The 27,124-nt window shown below is 37.1% G+C and overlaps 1 protein-coding gene across 2 annotated transcripts in view; it reads right to left on the bottom strand.

The window, feature by feature from the left end:
* Window positions 1–27,124, bottom strand: part of ITFG1 (integrin alpha FG-GAP repeat containing 1) — a 252,668-nt gene that overhangs the window by 176,644 nt on the left and 48,900 nt on the right. For both annotated transcript variants that reach the window (XM_081215339.1, XM_081215340.1), the window contains exon 7: window positions 6,640–6,701. In XM_081215339.1, coding sequence (XP_081071465.1) covers window positions 6,640–6,701 — 62 coding nt within the window. The remainder of the gene's footprint in view (window positions 1–6,639; window positions 6,702–27,124) is intronic.

The following is a 27,124-nucleotide window of genomic DNA, read 5'->3' as shown; positions in this document are numbered from 1 at the left end:
ATGTCTGGCTTACAAAAATAATATGCATTTCTTTAAATTATTGTCTTTCTTTTCCATAATTTTAGATTACTACACAAGAGAAAAAAAAAACCTCTGCATTTGGGTTTTGAGCTCTCAGCTTTAGAGCTCTCTTCTTATCACTGATTTCTCTATTCACTATTCGACATACTGACCCTGATTCCTACATACTTTATATAGGATACCTATATATTTTAAAATATTATACAATTTTAAAACATTTTTCTTCTTTGTTCCTCTAAGGATACTGCATATCTGCAAGTTAGTTTCTTAAGAAATCATTTCTAATATTTACAGAGAAAGGCATTGCTACACTGAAAGCATGAAGACTAAATGCTTGAGGAACATGAATAAGTAAAATTTGCCTTGTGACAGGCAGTTTTCCAACCACTTTAATACACCATCATCCACATGCAGAAACATGTTTCTCCTACCTAACATTATTAAAGTATCTGATATATTTTTGAACGATTTTTCTGTGGAAATCTTATTTACTTGTCTTAAAACTTAGGATTCCCCTTCAGTCTTACTTAGTACCTGAAATTACACTAGAGATGCATCAAAATCGCCAAATTTCTGACTGAAGTGTCAAGTGAATTTGCATTCTAGAAAGATTACAGCATCGGGTACAAAGTGGACATAATTATTCTTGAATGAATGGAAAAACCTCTCTTAAAATACATCAGCCTCATCTAACATAAAGCTGAACATCAACCTATTAAATGACTCAAGTGAATGAATTACCCCAGTGAAGTTCTGTTAAACTTAATAAAATATATTTAGAAATGTTTCCAGATACAGGCATACTTTAGAGATATTGCAGTCCAGAACACCACAATAAAGTGAGTATTGCAATAAAGCAAGTCACAGGAATATTCTGGTTTCCCGGTGCATATAAAAAGTTATTTTTATACTATACTGTAGTCTATCAAGTGTGCAAAAGCATCATGCCTAAAAAAATGTACATATCTTAATTAAAAAATACTTTATGGCTGAAAAAAGTGCTGTCATCCTAAGCCTTCAGCAAGTTGTAATCTTTTTGCAATAGTAACATCAAAGATCAATAATCACAGATCACCATAATAAATATAATACTATGGAAAAAGTTTGAAATATTGTCAGAATTACGAAAAGTGACACAGAAAAGAAGAAGTGACCAAATACTGCTGGAAAAATGGTGCTGATATACTTGCTTGACACAGGGCCGCCACAAACCTTCAATTTGGAAAAAAAAAAAAAAAAAAAGCTCTATCTGCGAAGTGTAATAAAGTGCTGCACAATAAAAAAGGTATGCCTGTATAACTTCATAATGCATCTCCACCAAGAAACATTGAATACTCCCCAGGTGACAGCCTCCCATTTCTAAGATGCCACATTCACCATGAACCTCAGTATAAGAAGAACAAAACCCTCTTCTAACTGTAAGAAAAAGAGAATCATATATTCTTGCTACAGTGAGAGCATGCAGAATACATTATATATATGAAATAATTGGGGGAAAAGATAACACTTTACTGAATTTATCTTTCCATCATTATCATTGCTTATTCTTTACTCCATTTGGCAGTACAAACCTACAGGACTTAATTTCAGTGTCATGTACATATTTAGGATTTGATTTAAATGATTCAATAAACTTAATCATCACTATGTTATTACTCTTATTAGATGACATATTTTAAAGTGATGCATGCCTACACTTATTTTCAAAGATGAAGCTGCTTTGTACCTATTTAATGTAGGAAAGACAAACGTGATCAATACTTTTTTAAACTGAGAGAGCAGAACAGTCTGGTAGAAAGGGAAGTAGACATGTAGTTAGATGACATGGTTCTAGTCCTCCTTTCACTGATAAGCTGTATCACTTTGGAACAGCCACTTACTGCTCTGGGTCTCCATTCTTCAACTGTTAGAAGGGGATAAATGTACTGTGTACTTGCAGGGTTCTAGAGAGGATCAATGGAATGAAACATTAGGAAGAGTTCTGCAAAATGTAAAGTTATCAGGCACTTTTAAGGTGTTTTTATAATGTCAGTCCTGTGCTTCTGAGCTGCAAGTACTTTTTTCATGGGCTGCTATTTGAGACCACTCCACTCTGTCCCATTCATTACCATGCTGTTCTTACTTGCCTTCATTGTAGTCCTGCAATCCAAAATTGGGCTAACACACTGCTACAATCATAACTATGTCTTTTACCTTTTCTTCCACCTACTTGGTTTCTGGAATGACTATGCAATGACTTAAGGGTCCAAGTTTTAGAGACAGATTTCCTAGTTCAACTGCCAGCTCCACTGTTTCCTAGCTTTGAGGTCCGAACAAGTTAGTTCTAATGTAAGCATCCGTTTACTTATCTCTAAAATGAATTTTTACAAGGTTTTTGTGAGGATTAGTAAGATAATCCATATAAAGTGCTTATTAGCTCAGCATATGCACAAATATGTACGTAGTTAACATTGTAATTGGTAGTAGAAACGCTAGTAGTAATACTATTATTTCTGCTACCCACCACTGAAGCAGCTAACACACTGCCATTGACAAGGGATTTACCATTTTCTGCTTGAATTCCAGCCACAGGTGCTATGTTGTAACAAGTATCTTTACATGGAGGACCACCTATGCTTTGGCCTGCAGGTTTTAATATTTACTATTAAAACTGCCATATTTATAATGTTAAAAAATGATCAGGAAGCAACATAGGATGACTATCATGTGTCTACATCTTTATTCGCATAAAGCAATGGTTCTTGACCAAAGGTGATTTTGTTTGCCAGAGGACACTGGGCAATATATGGAGACACTTTCATTGTTACAACTGAGAGGCGGCTTCTAGCATCTAAGTGAGTAGAGGCCAGGGGGGATACTGCTAAACAACATACAATGCACAGGACGGATCTCCACATTAAAGAATCATCTGGCCTATGGCCGGTAGACACATGAAAAGATGCTCAACATCACTATTATTAGAGAAATGCAAATCAAAACTACAATGAGGTACCACCTCACACTGGTCAGAATGGCCATCATTAAAAAGTCTACAAATAACAAATGCTGGAGAGGGTGTGGAGAAAAGGGAACCCTCTTGCACTGTTGGTGGGAATGTAAGTTGGTACAGCCATTATGGAAAACAGTATGGAGGTTCCTCACAAAACTAAAAATAGAATTACCATATGATCTAGCAATCACACTCCTGGGCATATACTGGACAATACTATAATTCAAAAAGATATATGCACCCCTATATTCATAGCACCACTATTCACAATAGCCAAAACACGGAAACAACCTAAATGTCCATCGATAGATGAATGGATAAAGAAGATGTGGTACATATATACAATGGAATATTACTCAGCCATAAAAAAGAAATAATGCCATTTGCAGCAACATGGATGAAACTAGAGATTCTCATACTAAATGAAGCAGAGTCAAAAAGAGAGACAAGTACCATGAGATAGCACTTATGTGTGGAATCTAAAACATGGCACAAATGAACCTAGCTACAAAACAGAAACAGACTCTCAGACATAGAGATCAGACTTGTGGTTGCCAGCGGGGAGTGGGGGAGGGAGAGGGATGGACTGGGGGAGTTTGAGGTTGGTAGATGCAAACTATTACATTTAGAAGAGATAAACAATAAGGTCCTACTGTATAGCACAGGGAACTATATCCAATCTCCTGGGATAAACCATAATGGAAAAGAACATAAAAAAATGTATATATATGTATACTGAGTCACTCTGCTGTACAGCTGAGATTGGCACAACATGGTAAATCAACTATACTTCAAAAAAAAACTCCAAAAAACAGAAACAAACAAAAAAAACAAAGAATCATCTGGCCTAAAATGGCAGTAAGTGCCAAGAGTGAGAGTTTCTAAGGGTGGTGGGTGTTGTCCATGGGTCTGGCTTTGCCATTCCCCTCTTAACTCTTTCCCTTCATGATACTTATCTATTCTCTTCCTTGAGTTTCAGTCCTACATTTCTAACCATTTCATTGATATGTCTCTTATCTAAAATAATTTTTTTTTCCTGTCCCAAATTAGATCTTCCTTTGTCTTTTCTGTTACCCTTGCATTAATGGTCATTCTGTCTTCTCATACCTATCCCTTCTTGCCTATTCCCAACATTCTACTCCTTTAATCATCCACCTCTTTCCCAGGATATAGTAAATTCTACCTAAGTCATCCCCCCACCTCCAGATTTTCCATGCTAACCTATCTGATATGCAATAGCCAGACTAACTGCAATAATGAAAGCTCTATTTATATCATGCTCAGTCATAAAACCTTTAGGACTTAAGCTTCTCAAATTTTTAAAAGATCAAATTACTTAGTTTAGGGGTCAAGGCCTTTGCTGATTTTATCTAAACCAATTCTTCTAATCTAACCTTCCAGTATCTTTTCATATTCTGGCCCAAACCAGCCACTTTCTACTCTATGTCCTGTGTTTCCCATGCATGTCCTTGCCCTCCTCCTCATCTTCTGTCGACTTCTGATCTCCCAGAGCACCTACCATGGGGCTGTGCCCGAACTACCTAAAAAGATTTGTTGCAGCGCATATTCTTCTATTAGCTAATATGGTTTTATAGGGTTTGAGGTTTTTTTTTTTTGTCAGTTAGTGTGTTACTGTGAATTGTTTGCCTAACTTCTAATTAAAAATGATCCTCCCATTTTACAAAACCTACACTTTATCTGAACAGGTTTTGAGTCTACATTCGCCTTAATTTGTACTAATGACTCTCATATTATTGTTAACATGAGTACCTTATTGACCTAGCTGTTTTACCACAAGAAAAACTCTTAGTCTCTACTGTCAAATAGATAATTTATTTATTTTTTTTAAAGAAAACAAGAAAGGGAAAAAAGAGCCCAATCAAAATCTAGTCTCTTCATGAAGATTTTTCTCCTTGGAGTTGCTTTATTACCTTTATATCAGCCTAGGTTGAGAGGAAATAATATACTCAAGGGCTTCCCTGGTGGCGCAGTGGTTGAGAGTCCGCCTGCCGATGCAGGGGACACGAGTTCGTGTCCTGGTCCGGGAAGATCCCACATGCCGCGGAGCGGCTGGGCCCGTGAGCCATGGCTGCTGAGCCTGCGCGTCCGGAGCCTGTGCTCCGCAGCGGGAGAGGCCACAACAGTGAGAGGCCCACGTACAGCAAAAAAAAAAAAAAATATATATATATATATATACTCAAAAGTAGTCTGTAATTATATATATATATATTATATTTATTTGTAATGAGGCTTTTCTCTCCCTGATGGATACTAGTTTGTTAATCAAAATGACTGATTTTCTCATTTTCTAATACCTCAAGATTCACTTGAAGTATTGTTTTCAAGGCCACCTGAAAACGAGTATCCCCCACTAGTGGAAATTTTCATTTATGGTAATCATTAAAAATATAACTGTATTTCTATCATCAGAAAAACAAATACAACTACATTAAAAAATATAGTACATTAAACAAAGATAAATCTTTCTGGTTTAGATGTCTTTCTTTTTCCTTGCCTCATAAAAAAAAAGAAAAAAGGATCAAATTGCTTAGTTTGGAAGTAGTTAGTAGTATTTAAAAGCCCTAATCTTGTCTAAACAAAGCTCTTCCCCGATCCTAGTTTCCTTCCTTGAAGAAATCTGAGTCATGACTCTTCTATAAGAGATGGCTGATAATGAGTCTTCTTCCATGAGCCTACACTTTACATTTTTAAAAATCTGTTTATTTTTCACGAGTATTTTAACAAAAACCTATAAAATGTTATGTGTTTAATTTGGATTGAATAAAAGACAATCTGGAGTAAATAGGTGGGAAACCAAGTGATCTCAAACTAAAACTTGGTGTCTATTGTGCGCCAGGTATTTTACACACATTGTTGCATTTAATCTTCACAGTCTATGAAGCCGACATGACACTCTTATACCTGTTTTCCATATGAGGAAAGTGAGGTTTAATACTCGACCATTATTTGACAAATGTCACTCAGTTGGCCAATTTGGCTTGTCCTCAAATCCTATCCTCCATTATGTACCTATAATTCAACTTTAAAAATCTGCGTAGTCTATTCTTCATTAATTAATATTTCATATAATCTACATCAAGCTAAAAATAAAGTAAAACTATGACATCAGTTTGGGAATATTCTACTTGCAATTAAAAAAGTATATTGGGAAAGGTTCCTTAATCCTCATCAACTTGCCAGTAAATTTAGTATCTATTGTTCTTATTTTTGTATATAAGCCGGAAGGCAAGGAGGAAAAATTAGTCTTTTAAAAGGGGTTTTCTTCAACAAATCATCATGATGACAACTTAAATGACAGGCATCTCTCTCAACAGCTGACAGCCTAGCAGGGGCCCTGTTAACATGCGCATTAGAGAAGACTGATTGGTTTAATTGGCGGGTCATGCCTAAAAACCTGCAGAGGAATGGATGCTGAAAGAAACATTTCCTTCAGCAATATTCAGCAGTTTGAATGCAGCAATGCAACCAAAAGCTCTTAAGGTTGTTCTATTTATTGTTGAGACCAACCGACCAAGTGATTACTTTCATTTTACTTTCTAAGACTGTGTGCTTTTTTTTTTTTGCTGAAAGCCATCATTTAAAAATGCTTCAAAGAAAAGATTTCTTACCAAATTTTCCCATATCTCAAACTGGAAGGTACTAGAGGCAGACAATGTCGTGAGGAATAAATCTAGGAGGAAAATAAGAGATTTGTAAGTTCTGTTACTGATGTGTACATTTAAAAACAGGAAGAAATACAATACATAAAAATAGTTTTAATACAGTTGTACTTAAATGTGTTTTAAATTTTATATATATATATATATATCATATATATATACTTTTTTGTACATCAAATGATGTTTATTGATAGTTTACATGATCCCAGATCTAAGTGTCATCAATGGTGGGTCATGTGACCCTCTTACAAGATCAAGGATGAATGCTACTGTTTTTTTTTTTTTTTTGGCTGCACCATGTGGCATGTGGGATCTTAGTTCCCTGACCAGGGATTAAACCTGTGCCCCTGCAGTGAAAGTGTAGAGTCTTAATTAACCACTGGACCACCAGGAAAGTCCCTAAATTACATTTTAACGAGCTTGTTCCATCAAAGAAAAGAAAGCAGATGACCCTGTATTAGTACAATTAAGGAAAATGTATTTAAAGGAAGCATTTAGTATTAGTCCTTCAAAAGCATTTTTTATTTTTAAGAACAATTATGTGTACTACTTTTTTATCTTACACATTTTAATTCTAAGGTAGGCTATATTTTTAAAAAAGATATTCTAATCATAATCACATTTTGCTTTCTCACCCTAAAAGCAACACTTAGCTATATATCATAGTCAGGTTTCAGCATGATTTTAAATAACAGTATTACAGCATTCACAATCTTTGGCACTCGTGTTAAGTGAACAATAAATTGTATTTCAAATTTTAATAGAATTGTCTTCATATATTCCAACTAAAAAAGTTTTATTAAAAAGTGCAAGAGGGCTTCCCTGGTGGCGCAGTGGTTGAGAGTCCGCCTGCCGATGCAGGGGACATGGGTTCGTGCCCCGGTCCGGGAAGATCCCACATGCCGCGGAGCGGCTGGGCCCGTGAGCCATGGCCGCTGAGCCTGCGCGTCCGGAGCCTGTGCTCCGCAGCGGGAGAGGCCACAACAGTGAGAGGCCCGCATACCGCAAAAACAAAAAAAAAACAAAAACAAAACAAAACAAAAAGTGCAAGAATTTAAATAAAATTTTTTGAAAAACAGTAGGTTGACAGTCAAATCAAACAACCTATTAATCCAAAAGCCAGGTAATCTGCAAGTCTATTCTAGTAGCAGCATTTACTACGTTTGATAATGGCAATTTTACTTAATAAATAGAGAAGTTTTAAAATGATGAGTTGACTCACAGGAATATTAAAATGACATTACTCTCTTGCGCTTTAAAAAGATGAACGTGGTATAAAGACCACAACTATCTTTAAGAAAAGTTTTTTTTTAATCCCATTAAATGTGTTTAGAAAACTATCATTGATATGTTAATGTTTTCTGTAAAGGCTTCATATTAATTTAATGAAGCTAATTTATGTAATAATTACAATAAGAAAGATTTTCATACAATCCTCGGAAAACTAAGTAACCTGTTCGCTTTTATTATTACTTGAACTCAAAACTGACCAAGTGGAACAATTGTCTCTGTCAATGTATCAAATATCTCTGAATTTATTTTCACCACACTAAGGATGCTTTGCCTATGGATATAGAAATGTAGTCTTTTACTAAGATAATTTCTTTATCTGTCAAACATATACTCCCAATGAAGTATTTATTTCCATACTCCTCTAGGAAAACTCCCAAACAATATCTGCGATTTATGTGATGATATACCTACAACCGATCTTCCCTCCTTTGCCCATGTATCCTTCACACTGCCATCAGCATGATTAAAAAACAAAAGTGCAAATTTGATCTCATTTCTTCTCTTCCAGGATATAGGAATAATCTCATCATCTGTCAGGTGAAAGCCTACCTACCTACATTTCCAGGCTCATTTTTTTGCCACTGCCATGATGTTTGTTGATTCTATTTTCACAGCTTCACTGGCTATTTATTAAGACTTTGAAAAACAGTCAAGTGACATGAGGGATTGGAAGTACCTTATAAAACAGATTTAAAAAAATTTCATTTCATCATTCAATTATATAAAGAGGTTATAGAAAAATAAATAATTCATTATGTGGAGAAATAAAAATAGAGACAATTAATTATTAACAATATGAAGAACCATGCCTCAGACTTTGAATGAAATGAGAATGAAACAACAGCTAGAAAAAAATTTTAGTCAACAAAGCGATAAAGTTCTTCCCCTCCCACATGCCACAGGGCAACTGGGCTCATGTGCCGCAACCATTGAGCATGTGAGCCACAACTAGAGAGCCCGTGTGCCACAACTACAGAGCCTGTGTGCTCTGGAGCCAGCGCATCACAACTACAGAGCCCGCTCGCTCTGGAACCCGTGCGTCGCAACTAGAGAGCCCACGTGCTGCAACTACTGAGCCCCTGCACCACAACTAGAGAGAGAAGCCCACGTGCCACAACAAAGAGCCCATGCATCACAACGAAAGATCCCACGTGCTGCAACTAAGACCCAACACAGCCAAAAGCAAATAAATATTTTTAAAAAAGAGCAATTTACACAATAAAATGAAAGGAAATGTACTCAATAAAACTAATGGATGCTGTGACATGCCACTGAGATCCCTCATGGAAATGAAGGACTTATTCCCTCAGCTGCTGAAAATGCTGCTGGCAGACAGCCCTAAGAAACCAGCCCTTTGGAGGACAGTTTTGGCTGAAGAGTACTACCTTGCCAAAGGTTGTGACCTTTTCGGTGCTAGCCTGCATTCAATAACTAGTCAGTTCAGAGGAATAAAGACTAGACCCCCTCACCACAACTCAGGACAACTCTGCAGGGCCATTCCACATTCAGAGGTCCCAAGGTCAGCTGAGGTTTCTACTGACACTGAATCATAGTCCAACCTTTCCCTTCCACTCGTAATGACTAGAGCACTCCCTAAAACAAACTTCTTGTACACTAATCTCCACCCCAGAATTTTCTTTGCAGGGAACCCAATCTACAACCCTTAATACCAAAAGTGATCTGAGAAAGGAGACACTAAGATTTTGGAGTTGGATCACCTATCATGGTACTGGCAATAAAGATTCCTTCACTGGGGGTAAGCAGTACACAGACAGCCACACTATCTTTTACTGATGCTGTCTTGGGTAGTATTCTGGTGGAAGGGAATGTACCACTGGGTGTGATACTTGAGGCTTTTTGAGAAATATGAGACAAACACTAACTATAAGGACAGCAGAGTTTGATGGCTATTGCTAAGCTCAATTGAGGAAATAAAGGAAAGACACAAAGGTTGAGCATGATTAATGAGAAATTAAAAGCTAAGTGTGAAAGCCAGAGGGCCTCTTGGGGAGCAAAACAAGAGGTTCTCACCTCCAGTAGCAGGAGGGCAAGGAAAGCTGACGACTAAGACCAGGACTTCATGGTAAGAGTAGAAGAGCTTCCAAAAAGGTTGAATTCTCAACCTAAGCAGGTCTGCTATGTTAAGGTTAGAGCCCTGGATGGGAAAAAATGATATTTGACCCATGGGATAGGAACACTTAGGTGATAACCTGAAAATCATGAATCCTGAGATTCACTTGAATGGATTTTCAGAGCCTGCAGGAGTGGACTGTTAAAGGTTGACATTCCCTCTTGTTTGAAGATGATGGAGAAGTTTCCCCTAAAGGCTAGAGTTCTCTCTTATTGGAAGATGATGGAGAAGTTTCTAACTCCATTAGGCAACATTCTTCCCACTTCCTACAGTCTGTCCCACCTTCTCTGCTGCCACTAGGCCAAAAAGTGGGGTTAAGTTAGAAGATAACCTAACCAGGAATGTGTGCACATTTGAGGGAGAAAGGGACTACAGCCTGAATTAACTGCAGGACCTAGCTAACATGTACTGGCATTCTGAGAGTACTTGATCAAGGTAGGGGTTAAGGGGTGGGGTAGGGAAGATGGGGTGCAAGATGAGGCACAATAAGGAGTTGGGGGTATGGTGATTACATTGGACCTCATCTACTCTAGAAGTGGCAGCAATTCATTTTATAAGAGTAGATACATATTCTGGATATGCGTTTGCCCTTCTTGTCTTGAAAACTAATTTAAAAATGCTAATAGAAACAATATGATGATAGCTGACATCACTGGTATTCATTTGAAGAAATAATCTTTATCAAAAGAGTGCATTATAAGTTAGTGAAAAATTCAAGATATAAACCCCAAACTCAATTAAATCCTTGTTCATTAGATTCTTTTAACAAGTAAAATAGTGAAAATAGTCTATGTTCATGCAGTCTCTTCTCCTCAAAATATAGACACATAGTCAAGTAAGTGTGTACAAAAACTTTAAATGGTTTATGCTTCAATTATCTCCATTCATAGCTTGAAAGGATTAAACGACTACATTTTAATCCTTGCCAAGTGCAGCACAGCCTTCCTTTCAAATGAAGAACCCTTTGGTTAATGTTGGCATCAAAAGGAAGCCGTAGGAGTTTTAGAAACTTAAATTGGAAGTTGGACTATGTGAACTAAACCATGTTAGGAAAAATCAAAACAAAGGTTAATCATTAATAATGCACACCTAACATCCTTTTGATATACTACGGTATAAAGGAAGAGATTAAAAATTGTGATTTCTGGCACTGTATCCCCTCAGTGTGACATCTCAACTTTTTAAGAAAAATATTCCAATGGAAATTTTTAAAAAGTAGTATTCGTAATGTCATTTATAGTTCCTGCATGAAGAAATTCTCCTTGGATATTGACAGTCACTGTATTTCCAAAGGAGTTCATGGTTCATTTGGAAAAAACATAGCTAATAATACATTTTTGGTATTTTCTAGAAGCATCAGACATTTTCACAAAGAATGGTTCAAAGCAGTATTCCGTACTGTTTCTATGCTTGAGCCAGGAGGATTTGCCAAGTTCAGGTTTACATCTGTTCTGTAGTACTGTCCAGTCTTTCTTAGTCCCAGTTAACACTAGTGAAAGGGCAGCATGAGAGTGTAGAATAAAATTATCTTTCTTCTGTTTCCACTTGTTCATAAAACAGTACACTGAAGGCTATATGACTGCTGAAATCATTAAGATAAACCAGCTAATGCCAACAACTCTTCCCTTACGCAGCAGCAGTTTAACTGCATTCTGAAGCTCAGAGGTCATCAACTCAAACGCTGTAAGGCATGAGGCTCTAACTTAAAGAAGTTAAGAGGTCCTGGTACAACCAAGATGATCAAATAGTAAAAAGGCACAGGGCATACAACCTGACTAAAGATCTCAGGATGGGGGAGACAGTAGGAAGTAGGGGACTGAGAGGAACTAAAAAGAGTCCATCACCGACCAAAGAGGATGGCAACTAGTTAGCTCCAGCCAATTGTTGTTGCTACAGAAATATAATTTTTAAATATGGAAAATCGTATTTGAAAAATATTGAAATATAATTCAAAATATTTTAAGCAGTATAGGAAAAAATTAAAAACATCTCTGCAAAGTCAATTTGAGGTACTAGATTAAAACCTGATAGATTATTGCTTTGGTTACATATTTGTTCACAGAGAACCAACTCTACTTTCTATATTCCCTATACCAAACACTGCCAGATAATATTCTGTACAAATGCACTAATTTAGTAGATGGTATGAGGAACCTATTTGAATGGGTCCCCATTCACAAGATACTATTCTAAGGAAGAAGTCCAAATTTCTAAGAATCATTTTAAAATTTCAATTTTAAGTTCATAAACTTCTATCTATACTTCCTTTCCCTTTCTTTCTCTTTCCTATCCTGAAAGGGGCCCAAATGAAGATTCTCTATGCTTAGCAGAGAGCTCTGACTAGACACTTAGACACAATACTCTGGAACACAGGCACACATTATTATAAGACTAAAGGCCCTTAACGCTGGGTAAACAATAAACCTACTACCGCCCTGCCTTCCCTTATCAGTCAAATCATTATCAGAAGTACTTTTGTTGTAAGAAAAAAAAACAGGTTAGATTGATGGGAGCCTGTTAAGTGTCCTGAAATTGAATGTTTAAGGGGGTTATAATTTTCATTTGAGGAAGATTATTAACAAGTGAGAACTGGATATATTCTAATTACTACATTTTTATTATAGGGAATTTATTTTCTATAACTTGGATGTTAGATTTTTAAGAGAAATGTGATCAAGGTAATTATGGTAAATTAGTGATCTTCAAAGACTTATTAATATTTTGAATTCTATAGTGTTAGATGAATCTCAGTTGAAGTCATTTATCTCCTCTACTCTTATGAGGTCAGGGTCTTAAGGAATCTGGGGGAGTTTGCAATTATTTGTTTGTTTTTTTTTGTTTGTTTGTTTAGGCTGTGCTGGGTCTTAGCTGCAGCACGCAGGATCTTCACCATGGCATGTGGATGACTTCTTAGCTGTGGCATGTGGACTCAGCTGCGGCATGTGAACTCTAAGCTGTGGCATGCACGCAGGATCTAGTTCCCTGACCACGAATTGAACCCAGGACCCCTGCATTGGGAGTACAGAGTCTTATCCACTGGACCACAAGGGAAGTCCCCTGAGTCCGCAGTTTTAATTTTTCCAATCTTGTAATGTTTCTATGGGTTAACACATATTAATTTAAAATTCCAATATGAGAACACACTTCATCTCCTAGAAGAATCCTCTATGTTCCAGAAGGTAAAGAATTCATTAGAGATTATAATACTTAATGATGGAAAGAACTGGAGTACAGGAACTTGGCATTAATCATCACTAAGATTTTCAGATTTTCATTAACTCTCATTAAAGTTAATTTTCTTGAATGAAGGTTTTATAATACAAATTTTAGAACTGCATTTGGCCTGATGATTTTTCTTAGGGCAATGAAGTCAGTCTTCATACATTTGGTTTGTACAATAAAGCTACCTACTTCCATTAGTCCCTTTCATTCCTGATGCTTTCTTATCAGGTCCACTCATTCAAAAACAAATGTTAGGTAAAGCTTATCTTATTAATGTAATATACACGCTAAGTGTATATTACAAATTTATACAAACATATAAAGATGTCATACTTGCTAATTGTTTAGAAGCCACCTTCACAAGCACGACTATCCAAAACCAGTTCTTCAGGCAGGTGAAACATGGCATCTAGGATTTGAGTACCTATACTGATGTTAAAGGACCTTTCCACCAAATTTATTTTTTATGCATTTCTGTCTAATGAGTTGTTTGATTTTTAACAGAATTCTTAGTTTTCACTACATGATGGGCTCCTACTCAGGGGCTAGGGTTAGAGAAGAAACCTCAACTTTGCACACAAAAAGAGTGGCTAGACATTTAAACCAAATTCAACCTAAAAATAATTTATTTAAGTGGTATGATTCAATCACTGTGATAAATGCTCTAAAATTTATGAGTAGAAGCTGTCGGTCTCTGATAACTGCTATGTCAGACTGAACTGCAAGACACAATACATATGGGTCAGCAGAGTTTAGCAGATTATTCCTCTTATAAATCCAAGAGAAGAAGAGTTAAACATACAAAATGAGTTATTTAAAATGATTCAAACTCATAGTTACTCAAAAGCAAATCTCTGACAGTAGGCAGTTACGTCCCATCCTCTAGAAACTCTTGATTTCTGTACTGTCTTCTATTCTTAACTTGTTTTTCTAAACACCAGAGAGGAACTTTCTGCAGACTAGAATAATAGGGGACTTAATGAGATAATCTATCTATATGATTTCTGTGCATCATTTTTGGAACATACTAGAAGGGAATATTTTTGCTGAATCTAGAGCAGTGTAGTAATAAAATGCTTGATGTGTAATAAATTCCAATAAATTGTTAAAAGTAAAGCAAAGCATTAACCTCCCTGGGCTTCATTTCCCTGCCTTTGAAATGGTGTGATAAGACTAAATGATCTTTAAGATTTCTTTTATATCTATCTACCTACTCATTCAACATCTTTTTTTTTTTTTTTTTTTTTTTTTTGCGGTACATGGGCCTCTCACTGTTGTGGCCTCTCCCGTTGCGGAGCACAGGCTCCGGACGCGCAGGCTCAGCGGCCATGGCTCACGGGCCCAGTCGCTCCGCGGCATGTGGGATCTTCCCGGACCGGAGCATGAACCCGTGTCCCCTGCATTGGCAGGCGGACTCTCAACCACTGCGCCACCAGGGGAGCCCCATTCAACATCTTTTAAGCATATCCTATGTGCCTGGAACTCAGTTAGGTATTGGATAAACACAAATGAGGCATGCTCCTTGCCTTTGAGAACATCTGTCTCCTTGGAGGAAACAGATCTGGAAATAGTACATGGCAATGGCTCAGGTAGAATTATGAACATATAAGATGGGGACTGAGTTAACAGAGGTACTGTTGGGGGGAATTTGGGGAGGGCTTTACTTAGAAGGTAACAATTCTGCTGGTCAGAAACTTAACAGGTAATTAGTTTTAGAAGCAACGATACATCAGTGAAATGCTAATGCTACCAACACATGTTATTTTACAGCATATAAGGCACTTTTTATAGGAATAAGTTAAAACCAAACAATCAGATCATTAAGAAACTTTAAGTTAAAGCAACTTGTTAAAATAATGAGACATACTCATGGCCTCTAACTCATTCAAAAACAAATGTTAGGTAAAGCTTATTAATGTAATATACTAAGTACAATTGACAATTACAAAAATTGCTCATATACCCATTCCAGCCATATGAAATCTGAAGTTAATGATAATTCTGAGAATTAAATAATTTCCTCAAGATTATGGAATTAAAGTAGTCCCTAAACTTCACATGTGAAATTAAAAATATATTTCTATTAAAGCAGAAATAAGAACAGTAAGTACAGTATTGATTAAACATGAAAAGTAAGTGTATATTAAATGCATTAAAACTTCCTTTCAAATAGCTACATAAAATAATTTAAGAAATTTAATGTTAACTCCAAAAGTATATCTTTAACAATATGGAAAACACACAATTGTAATGCAAATAGTAAGGCTTATAGTTACTAATAAAACTCTAATTTTAAAACTGTCTTCTCTGCCTTTTGTAATGTAGTGTAGAATGCTATTTATAAGTCATGTTAAGAGTGCTCACTTCAATAAGAAGAGATTTAACTTTTCTTTTTTAATGTCAAAGGGCTTTATGTAAGAATTGGAACTTCATCATTTAAAACTAAAAACCTAATTAAAACACTGTACCAAAAATAAGAAGGAATGGCTTGTTAAGCCAGATAGGAAAGTTCTATTGATGCTTTGTAAATTTATCATATTTAATTTATACAATAATCTCTAACAGAGCAGAATAATCCCATGCTATAATAATCCCATATCCACTATAAACCTTCATCCTGAAACAGCCCCCCTCCCCAAAAGTATGAGCAACAAAATTCAGTGCCATAGGTTTAGACAAAACCCACCATTTGGCATTATGATGGACTACTTTTAGGTTGGCAGAAATGTGAAATTTCCATCTCTGCAATGGCATTGTGAGGAGCTAGTTCTGCAAACCTGCTTCCTAGCAAAACAAGCATAACTGGGGAAAATCATTTAAAAAACCCAACCTTTTAAAGTCTCTGAAAATTGTTTTAGATGAATAAACAGTCATTCAAGAAAATAAAACTCGGTAAGAATAGTGAGTCTGTGGCATTTGAACCACGACTCGCCTCTCCCTTTCCCTCCTAGCTCAGTGTGATAGAAGCTTTGCTTCAGGCAGGTGCAGAGAAAACCATAGGGCACCCTTTCTCCCCAGGTACCAATCAAACTATTCCTCTATACCGATCTATTCCTCTAGTGTAATCGAGGGTTACGGTATGTTCCTGACGTGCGAGCAGGTACCAGCATTTCTCATCTCTCCCAGCAACATGCTGCAGAGGCTAAATTCCAAGCAAGTGTAGCCAAGATGTCAGAGAATACCTTCTTCAACTCAGCCCCCACTGATGGGGTGGAGGATCTACCTCAGGCACAGCACATTCAAAACAGCAGGGCTCTGATAACCTACATCCCAGCTCATTTGTAGGCTGTTGGTTCCATGCTGGAGAGACAAACCAAGAAGATCAGAAACTACCACCCTCACCCTGCACTCCGCTCCTGAAGCATGGGTGTCACTGGGAGGGAAGTACATCATTGGCTATACTTCCATCTCTGGAGTCATGGCTCAGAGATTCTGGCCAGGAGGAAAGGCAGGCTGTAACATAGAGAACACCAAGGTTCTTGTCTAAGGAAATGACAACAGAAAGAGGGGAAGTTCAAGCCTAAGGGCATACTCAAAACCAATGGCAGGAAATCAATTAAGAGGAGGCTGCTAGCTTCATGAAACAAATAACCTACATCACTAATTATTAGACAAATGCAAATCAAAGCTACCATGAGGTATCACCTCACACTGGTCACAATGGCCATCATCAAAAAGTTACAAACAATAAATGCTGGGGAGGGTGTGGAGAAAAGGGAACCCTCTTGCACTTTTGGTGGGAATGTAAATTGATAAAGCCACTATGGAGAACAGTATGGAAGTTCCTTTAAAAACTAAAAATAGAGCTACCATATGACCCAGCAATCCCACTACTGGGCATATACCCTGAGAAAACCATTCAAAAAGACACATATACCCCAATGTTCATTGCAGCACTATTTACAACAGCCAGGACATGGAAGCAACCTAAATGTCCATCAACAGAGGAATGGATAAAAAAGATGTGGTACATACATAGAATGGAATATTACTCAGCCATGAAAAGGAACGAAATTGGGTCATTTGTAGAGAGGTGGACGAACCCAGTCTGTCATACAGAGTGAAGTAAGTCAGAAAGGGAGAAACAAATATTGTATATTAACACATATATATGGAATCTAGAAAAATGGTATAGATGATGTTATTCACACAGCAGAAATAGAGACACAGACATAGAGAACAAACCTATGGATACCAAGGGGGGAAGAGGGGGGTGGGATGAATTGGGAGATGGGGATTGACATATATACACTACTGATACTATGTGTAAAATAGATAACTAATGGAAGCTTGCTGTGGAGCACAGGGAACTCTACTCAATGCTCTGTGGTGACCTAAATGGGAAGGAAACCAAAAAAAGAGGGGATATATGTATACATATAGTTGATTCACTTTGCTGCACAGTAGAAACTAACACAACATTGTAAAGCAAGTATACTCCAATAAAAAAAAAAAATCTAAACCACAGACCAGATAGTTTACCAGAGAGAACTAGGGGAAGAATAAATATGAAGAACCTTCCTGGGGGTCTGAACAACCTAAAACACTGACCTAAAAAACTAACCTGCAAAGCAGTCCAAATTTAACTATACCAGACTATGCTCCAAGGTGTTGTTAAAAATAATAGAGCAATCAGCTGGCAATTAGTGGAGCCTAACAGGTGAGTATGATCAGGGAAAGAGACAGAGAGCCCTGCTACTACTGTCATCCCAAGGTGACTGTGCACATGTCAAAAGCTGTAGCCTCTGAGGAGCAACATCAACGAAACAGTAGAGGGAAAAGAAGCAAAACAATATAATAAAGAGAAAAAGAGCTAGAAAAGTGGTGGCATTTCCATTTTAGGACTATTGGAGCTTAAATGCTCCAGAAGAAACAAGGAAGGTCACCTGGCCCCCAGAGTTTCCCCAATCTGTAACACCGGCCAAGGACATGTCCACCTAATGTATCTGCTCTTTTTCTGACCCCATCATTCTTGAGGGTGCCTGAGGCTCTATTCCTCTAGCATAATTAGATAACCAGTAGCTTAAGGATATACAGCATGCACAATACACTATCCAAAGGGCTGTACTGGTGATGAAGTATTCTGGGAGTTCAAGATAGGATCCTTGGTAGATTGGAGAGATTCTATAAGAACAAGTGGCAAAGAGATAACAGGCAAATTTGGCTTTTCTATAGTGCTTATGGGATTGATCTTCTTGAGTTTTTTTTTCAGAGTTAGGAGTGACATTAGAGAAAAAATTCTGGGGAGATGTAGGAATAGGAAGCACCAAGACTCTGTCTCCTCATCAAGAAAACAACTGCACTTGCAGAATCTATCTGATGTACTCATTTTGGAACACTATAGTCTATGAAAGGCTTCCAACTTCTAGGGGAAGGCCTGCATGATAAATTGCAGTTAATTTTGGTCTATTTCAGCTCCTAGCACAGTATCAGCCACTCATACTGCACCTCCAGCTCCATGGAAGGCAGCTGTACACATGTTCCTGGAGCAGTTATGGTGGGCAAAAAGGACCCTGACCTCCAAATATCAGAGATCTGTTCTCTGATCACTGATTGCTGCTTCTGATTACAGAGGTGCAGAGAAAAAGGGCAAGGGTGCAGCCATTGTTGTTACACTGTTGCAACCTACCTCCCTTCCAGCTTAAGCGACTACCAGGGGGATTTAAAAGGCTAGGGCCCTTCTCCACTCACCCACCCACCCTACTTCATTTTTCTCTTTTTCCCTGTTCAGAAGCCAGACATTAAATACTTGACATTAAAAAGCAAATGCATATATGGGAAAAATTAGAAAGTAACTGTGCATGTCCAGGGAAAGATGCAGGCCCAGAAAAGACATGAGAAGACCTTACGTTTACCCATCAGGCTGATCCTTGGCACTGAGAGAGCCTACAACAATCAAGAACAATAAACAAAAACCAGCAAGACCTGGGGAAGGGGAGGATATGATTTCAAGAGTTACCACATTATATAAGATTCAAATGTCCAATGTTCAATGAGAAATCACAATGCATACAAAGAAAAAGGAAAGAACAGCCCATTCAAAGGGAAAAAAAATCAACACAAACTATCACTGAAAAAGACCTAATGACAGATCTATTACACAAAGACTTTAAAACAATGCTCTTAAAGAGGCTCAAAGTGTTAAAGGAAGATGTGTGGAAAGTCACAAAAACAGTATATGAATGAAACGGTGTATTTCAAACAGTACATGAAATACCAACAAAGAGACAACCTAAAAAGAAACCACATAGAAATTTCAGAGCTAAAAAGTACAATTACTGAAATGAAAAATTCACTACAGGGATTCAAAGGGAGATTTGAGCAGGCAGAAGAAGAAAAAGCAGTGAACTTGAAGATAGGGCAATGAACATTACTGAATCTGAAGAACAGAGAAAAAAAGACTGAAGAAAAGTGAACAGAGCCTAAGGGACCTATGGGACACTGTGGGAGTTTCACAAGGAGCAGAGAGAAAGGAGCAGAGAGAATATCTGAAAAACAAATGGCAAAAACTTCCCAAATTTGATGAAAGACATGAATATAAACATCCAAGAAGATCAATAAACTCGAAAAAAGATGCATTCAAAAAGACCTATAACAAGACATTATAATCAAAACTTTCAAAAGACAAAGAGAGAATCTTGAAAGTGATTCATCACATATAAAGAATCCTCAGTAATATTATAAATAGTTTTCATCAGAAACATTGGAGGCCAGAATGTAGTGGGCCAATATATTCAAAATGCTAAAAGAAAAAAAAAATCAACCAAGAATCTTATATCCAGCAAAACTATCCTTCAACAGTACGGGAGGAATTAAGACATTCTCAGATAAACAAAAGCTGAGGGAGTCTGTGACCACTAGATCTCCTCTGAGAGAAATGCTCAATGGAATCCTTCAGGGTGGAATGAAGGGGCACTAGACAGTAACCTGAAGTTATATGTTGAAATAAAGATCTCAATAAAGGTAAATACATGGGCAATTATAAAAGCTAGTCTTACTGTAACAATAGTTTATATCTCCACTTTTTGTTTTCTACATAATAATACATAAATTGTTTTAAAAAATCATTACTCTAAAAACCAGCATTATCATAACTTTGGTCTGTGACAACACATTTTGTTTACAACATAATTTAAGAGACTAATGCATTTAAAAGACTTATTAATTTATGTTTTTTGTCACATAATGAATCTTGTGACATCAACAACTTCAAGGACTGGGGATGGAGTAGTAAAGGAGAAGAGTTTATGAAGTCTATGTTTTGAAGTTAAGCTGGTATAAATTCAAATTAGAGTGTCTTAACTTTAGAATATTAAGTGTCATCCCTGTGGTAACCACAAAGAAAATAGATACAGAATATACACAAAAGGAAATGAGAAAGGAATTTAAACATTTCACTACAAAAAAAATCAACTAAACACAAAAGATGACAGTAATTCAGGAAATGACAAAAAAGCTACAGCTCATATAGGAAACAACTAGCAAAATGATAAAATTCCCTCTTTATTAGTAATTAATTTACATGTAAATGGATTAAATTCTCCAATGAAAAGGCAGAAATTGGATGAAGAGATAAAAACACATGACCCAACTACATGCTGTCTACAAGAGACTCACTTTAAATCCAAAGCTACAACAAGACTGAAAGTAAAAGAATGGAAAAAGATATTCCATGCAAATAGGAATAAAAGATGTTCAACATCACTAAATAATAGGTAAATGCAAATCAAAACTATGAGATACCACATTACACTCATTAGGAAGGCTACTATGAAAAAAACAGAAAATAACAAATATTGGCAAGTATGTGGAGAAATTGGAACCCTTGTGCATTGCTGGTGGGAATACAACATGGTAAAGCTACTGTGATGGTGGCTCCTCAAAAAATTAAAAATAGAATTATCATATGATCCAGCAATTCCACTTCTGGGTGTATATCCAAAACAATCAAAAGTAGGATCCCTAAGAGATGTTTGTACACCCATTTTCATAGCAGCATTATTCACAATAGGTAAAATGCAGAGCAACCAAGTGTCCATCGAGGTATGAGTGGGTAAACAAAATGCAGTATATACATACAATGGAATATTCAGCCTTAAAAAGTGAATCTGACATATGCTGCAACATGGATAAACCTTGAGGATATTATAATAAGTGAAATAAGTCAATCACAAAAAAGGTAAATACTTAACGATTCCACTTACATGAGGTATGTAGAGTAGTCAAAATCATAGAGTTGTAAAGTAGAATGGCGGTTGCCAAGGGCTTGGGGGAAGAGGAGATGGGGAAGTTATTGTTTAAGATGGTAGAGTTTCAGTTTTATAAGAGGATAAAAGTTATGGAGAAAGACGGTGGTGACAGTAAGACAACATTATGAATGAATTTAATACAACTGAAGTGTACACTTAAAAATGGTTATGTTGTATATTTTGTTATATATAGAAATAAAAAATGAATAAATAAAACTTTAAAAATTCTTATTCAGAAAAAGTGACTTTATGTTTACTGTAAATGTAAAGTTAGTCATTAAATATAAGACCATGGAATTATAACAAGCTTCATCAAAAATCTGGCTGTTTTATGTTTGGGGGATTAATAAAGCTAGAGGTAACCATAACACATTAACAGGTCAGTGTCATTTAAAATATATAGCTTTTAATTTAAGTCTCTTAAATTGACTCCAAGGTAAACTGAGCTCTCTTGCTTATGAAAATTGACTAGGACTCATACTTTGAGATATTAAACATTTTACATATTTCAGTATATAATTAACATTTGTTCCAGGATTAATACTAGAAATGTTTCTGTAAGCAATGGGAAAGGATTTACTGAATAGCACAGGAGGCTTTAAGAACTATTTTACTTTTAGTAGTTCATACTCTAAATGTTTTTGTAAGAGAACCCATTTATTTCTTTCATCAGCATTATATTTTTAATGATCATAAACAATTATCTCTGACCTAAGAGGACAGAAAAACTTAAAATTAGATCTAACAGAGGTAACTTACTGATATATTCTGTGCTGCTTTTAAGGAAAAAAAAGGTGTGTTTGTTTGGCATGTATCAGGATGAGAAAGGAGACTAATTTCAAAGTGTGACAAAGTGAAGAAAAAGTTCAGGAACTACGAGACAGAATAAAATAAAATAAAACCCTCTGAAGAGGGTTTGACTTCAGAATGTTGAGAGTGAGATCAGGGACAGTCTCCTGACTCAGTGATTATAATGTGTTTTTCTTGGAGAAAGACTGTAGGTGACTGGGTTTACCTAGGATTACTGTCTGCGTGTGACAGCATGAGAGAAGTTAAGTGTTATTTCCAGGAGACTGTTTGTAATGATGTACCATAGATAGGGAGGGAAGCCCATGCTGGAGGGGGGATGGGTGGATATAAAATAGCAGGGTCAGTCAGTGGCCTGGAGGTCTCAGCGAGGTCCAAGAAGTGTTGCAGGGGAGGCCCTTGAACAGGCGGCCTAGAAGGATAGGAGGTGTGGTAGGAGAGTGGGATACCTGCTTAGTGATTTGCGGGACAGTTTACTTTCTGGTACCTACAAGGTACAGAGAATGCACTGAGGTGGCTGAGGTGGGGAGGTCATGGTGCTGGGCTAGGTCATCTCTGTGGTCAATGAAATCATCTAAAATGATGGCAGGATTTAGACAACTGCCTGGGAGGCATTATATCTCCAGTAAGCTAGGAGACTGGTACATGTCAGCAAGGAAAAATGGAAGATGGTTGCTGCAGCTAGGTGGCAAAAGCCTCAAAGGAGTAGGAGACTGCAGAAACACAGGGCAGAAATAATTTGTAAGAGTGATTTGCCTCCCAGGGGACATTTGGTGATGTGTGAGACATTTTTGGTTACTACTGGTATTTAGAGGGTAGAGGCTGGGGCTACTGCTAAACATCCTACAAAGCACACGACAACTCCCCACAACAAAGAATTATCCAGCTCAAAATAATACTGCCATGACTGAGAAACTCTCAGATAGAGGAAACAGCATAAGAAAAGGCACTGCAATGAGGAAAACTGGAGCCCATTCAGGAAAAAGCTGACTTTAGTTCAGCTGAAGCATAGGTTACCAGCAGAAGAAGTCAGAAGATAAAGTTGGAAAGGAGGCTAGGGTCACCCTGTATGCAGGCTAAGAAACCAGCAACTAACTTAGAGGATAAACAGAAGAGGATAAAGAGGAGACACTGAAGATCTCTGAGCAAAGAAATGACACATCATTGAGTTGGGAGGCTTTATGTATGATTGCAGTCTTATCAATATTTGTCTTTTCAGTTTACAAGCGCTTTTAAGCAAAAGTTTCATCACTCTTTAATGCTTCATTGATGTCTCACCTCCTTAACAACAGTAAGTCCCTGGGTAAGAGACTTCAGGTCCTATAGTTAACAAAGCACACACAGCTGGCTAGCCTGAAATTCAGACTTTTAGCTACAGTGCTTTTAACAGCATTACCACACACACCCTTCAATTACTAAAACTAGAGAAAACATGAAAAAATTTAATTTCCTCTCTCTTCATTTCCAGTGTCTATCTGGAGGTGCTGAGGAACAAAGAAATGGCAGGAAGCATGAGGCAGGTAAAGAAAAAAAAGCCTGAATCAATAATATAAGAAGTATCTAAATACTTCCTGAAAAAAGAGTGCAAACTGTACAGCTCAATTTTGGAAATACTCATGAAAGCAAAACATAGGTCACTAAACTTCTTCAATCATTTTAACCCCTCCTCTTCAAGAAGGAAATCATTAATAACTCAAGCTTACAAATTTGTACCACTTTTTTTTTTAGCTGTCCTATAAGTTTGTTCGTCTCATTTCAGTTAGCAGTTACTTTCTATAATGATGGTAATTTATAAAAGCCTGAATATAACCAAGTCAATCTATTTCAAAGAAGAAAATACTATCTTGATTCAGGTTGCCTTTCCTGTTCCTGTCCCTGAAAATAAATTAGACACCAAACAAGGTCACCAAGGCAATAATGCCCCCAAATATATAGGACTCTGACACGTAAAGAATTTAATCTGCTGGCAGGCATTCTGTTCAGAATAATAACCATAATACCAAAGTGTCACTTATTCCTTCTCCAGTGTATCAAATGGAGCCCTAGTGACATTAAAGAGCTAATATGGTGATTTCATTGGTGCTCTTTCTATACTCATGGAAAGCTTATTTACCAGACAATGTTTTAGTGAACATTAATCAGAGAGAGAAGCTCAATTCTCCAAACCACATGCATGAGAGTATTAAAAAAAAAAAAGAAAGTCTATACGTGTATAACTGAGTCCCTTTGCTGTACAGCAGAGATTGGCACAGCACTATAAATCAACTCTACTTCAATAAAAAAAATTAAAAAATAAATCAAACCACATGCATGGATCAGACTAGATAAAACCCACAATGGGAAGAACTTTCCACATCAAGAAGAAGAGAGCTTCTCCCCCTGTACTTTTAATCAGCTAAGTGTTTCCCTTGCTTCACAGATCAAATTTTGAGGGCTAGGGCTACTCTGACAGATTACAGAGAGAGTAAGAAATTATACCAAGGTACTAGTAAACTAATTGGTATCATCTATTAATAGATAATAGATTCAGTGAAAATGAGATAAAGGGTAAATGGAGTAATACTATTAAGTGAATTTTAACAGGCGATAAATTTTATTTTCCTTCTTTAAGAAAAAACACTTTGAGACATACCTCCGTAGACATGTTTCCAACAGAAAAAGTTCAGAAACCTCACGTTCTTTCCATCTGTTATCAGCTACAATAAAGTCCCCCTCTATTTCATGAAGCACACACTTATAAAGTACATTTTTTATACACTGTAGTTAGGCTCACAGTTTCTTATAACAAGTACAGATTTTGTTTTACCTCACGACAGTTGTCTTTTTATCCAATTGGCAAGTCAGTAAATTTTTCTAACATTTTCAGGGGTTGAAGGCCACATATAATAGTATGCCTTGCGTCTCTTGATATTAAGTAAGCAATCTGTCAGTGGGTCATGTAGTTCTCTACTTACATATATGTGCTTTTATTGTCAAAAAGAATGCAGTGATAGACAGCTTTCTAGTTCTACCTGTTCATATATTAGAATGGAATGAAATAATCTTATTGTATTATACTACAGGCACTGTGCTGGATACTTTGCATGTGTTCTCTAATTTTATTCCTTACCATACAAGGTAGGAACTATTAACATTCTCATTTTTACAGATGAGTTTGAAAAGTAGGCAAAATAATTTGCTCAGCTGGTCAGTGGTAGAGCCAGACTGGAATCTAGATTCACTGGATACAAACCCTGCATTCTTAACAACAATGGTGCACTGTCTTCCTTAGCAACTGGCTTTCTTTCATTTTCATTCTTCCTTAGTCATTCAAATAGGTATCACAAGGAACCAGGATTGTGTCAGGAGCAGGGGCTTAAGAGCTGACACTCTTTAAGAAGAAAAAGACAAGTGAACAAGCAATTATAATAGAGTAGTAGCCATTACACTGGGGGTCAGAGAAAGCTTCCCAGAAAAAACAGAGGTCTCAGTTGAGAGCTAAAGGATATATAAAAGTCAGCTAGGAGAAAGGAGGGTAGGGGGAGTTCAGAGTATTTATTTTGTGCATGAAGCATAAGGAGATGGGGGTTAGTGAGAGCTAAGGCTGGAGCACTGGGCAGAAACCAGACCAGGAAGGTCCTTGTGTGCCATGATAAGGAGCATGGAATTCTTCCTGTGGATAATGAAATGCCACTAAGACATTTCAATAAGCATGTGATAAGATCAAATCTCTACTGGAGATGTTAGAATGCCACCTAAAGACTGGACTTCAAGAGAAGGAAACTGGTGGCTGAGACCAATCAGAAGACTGTCACGGTAATGTAAGCAAGATAAAGTAAGCAAGATAAATCGGTAGCTGAAATAGTGGTTAGTTTGTTAGAAGGTAAAATCATGAAGATCTGGGAACTGACTGGATGTGAGGAGTGAGAAAGAAGGGGAACAAGAATGACTCCTGTAAATGGCTTGACAACTGAGGAGATGCTGCCACCACTGCGATAGAAAGCAAAGCAGGATAAGGAGGTTTTGAGGGAAAGATAACACATTCTCTTTTGGACATGTTGACTTTGAAATGTCTATGGGTTACAGGAGTGGTAAAATCCATAAGAGAGACCTGGGATAGGAGATACATATTTGGGAGTTGGCAGCAAAACTAATGTAACTGATGTAAGCCATGGAAGCGGACAAATTGATGGAAGTGCCCAAGGAGAGTGTTTAGTGTTAAAAAAGGAAGAGGGTTGAGGACAAAATTCTGAACTTCACCCACATTTATGGATCAGAGAGAGGAAGAGAAGCCCATGGAAGGCTCTGAGAAGAAAGAAAACCAGGTTTCACCATGGTCAATGAGAGGAAGTATTACAAGGACAAAAAATTTATGTAAGATGCTGCCTAGAAGTTAAGTAAGAGCAAAAAGGATAGGAGGTTGTGGTCAGGAGTTCTGGGAGATAAGGACTACGTATGTCCATGGACTGGTGCCTGAAATGAGGTGTGGGTGATGGATCATGAAGATTATTATTAAATGGAGATTTATTTTTTTAATTTATTTTTAAACATCTTTATTGGAGTATAATCGCTTTACAATGGTGTGTTAGTTTCTGCTTTATAACAGAGTGCATCAGCTATATACATATACCCCCATATCTCCTCCATCCCACCCCTCTAGGTGGTCACAAAGCACAAAGCTGATCTCCCTGTGCTATGCTGCTGCTTTCCACTACCTATTTTACATTCGGTAGTATATATATGTCACTGCTAC

The sequence above is a fragment of the Mesoplodon bidens genome (genome assembly GCF_964165515.1).
Source record: "Mesoplodon bidens genome assembly, chromosome: 18".
In the NCBI taxonomy this organism is placed as follows: domain Eukaryota; kingdom Metazoa; phylum Chordata; class Mammalia; order Artiodactyla; family Ziphiidae; genus Mesoplodon; species Mesoplodon bidens.
The sequence above is the reverse complement of the archived record's forward strand: the minus strand, read 5'-3'. Positions and strand labels throughout refer to the sequence as shown.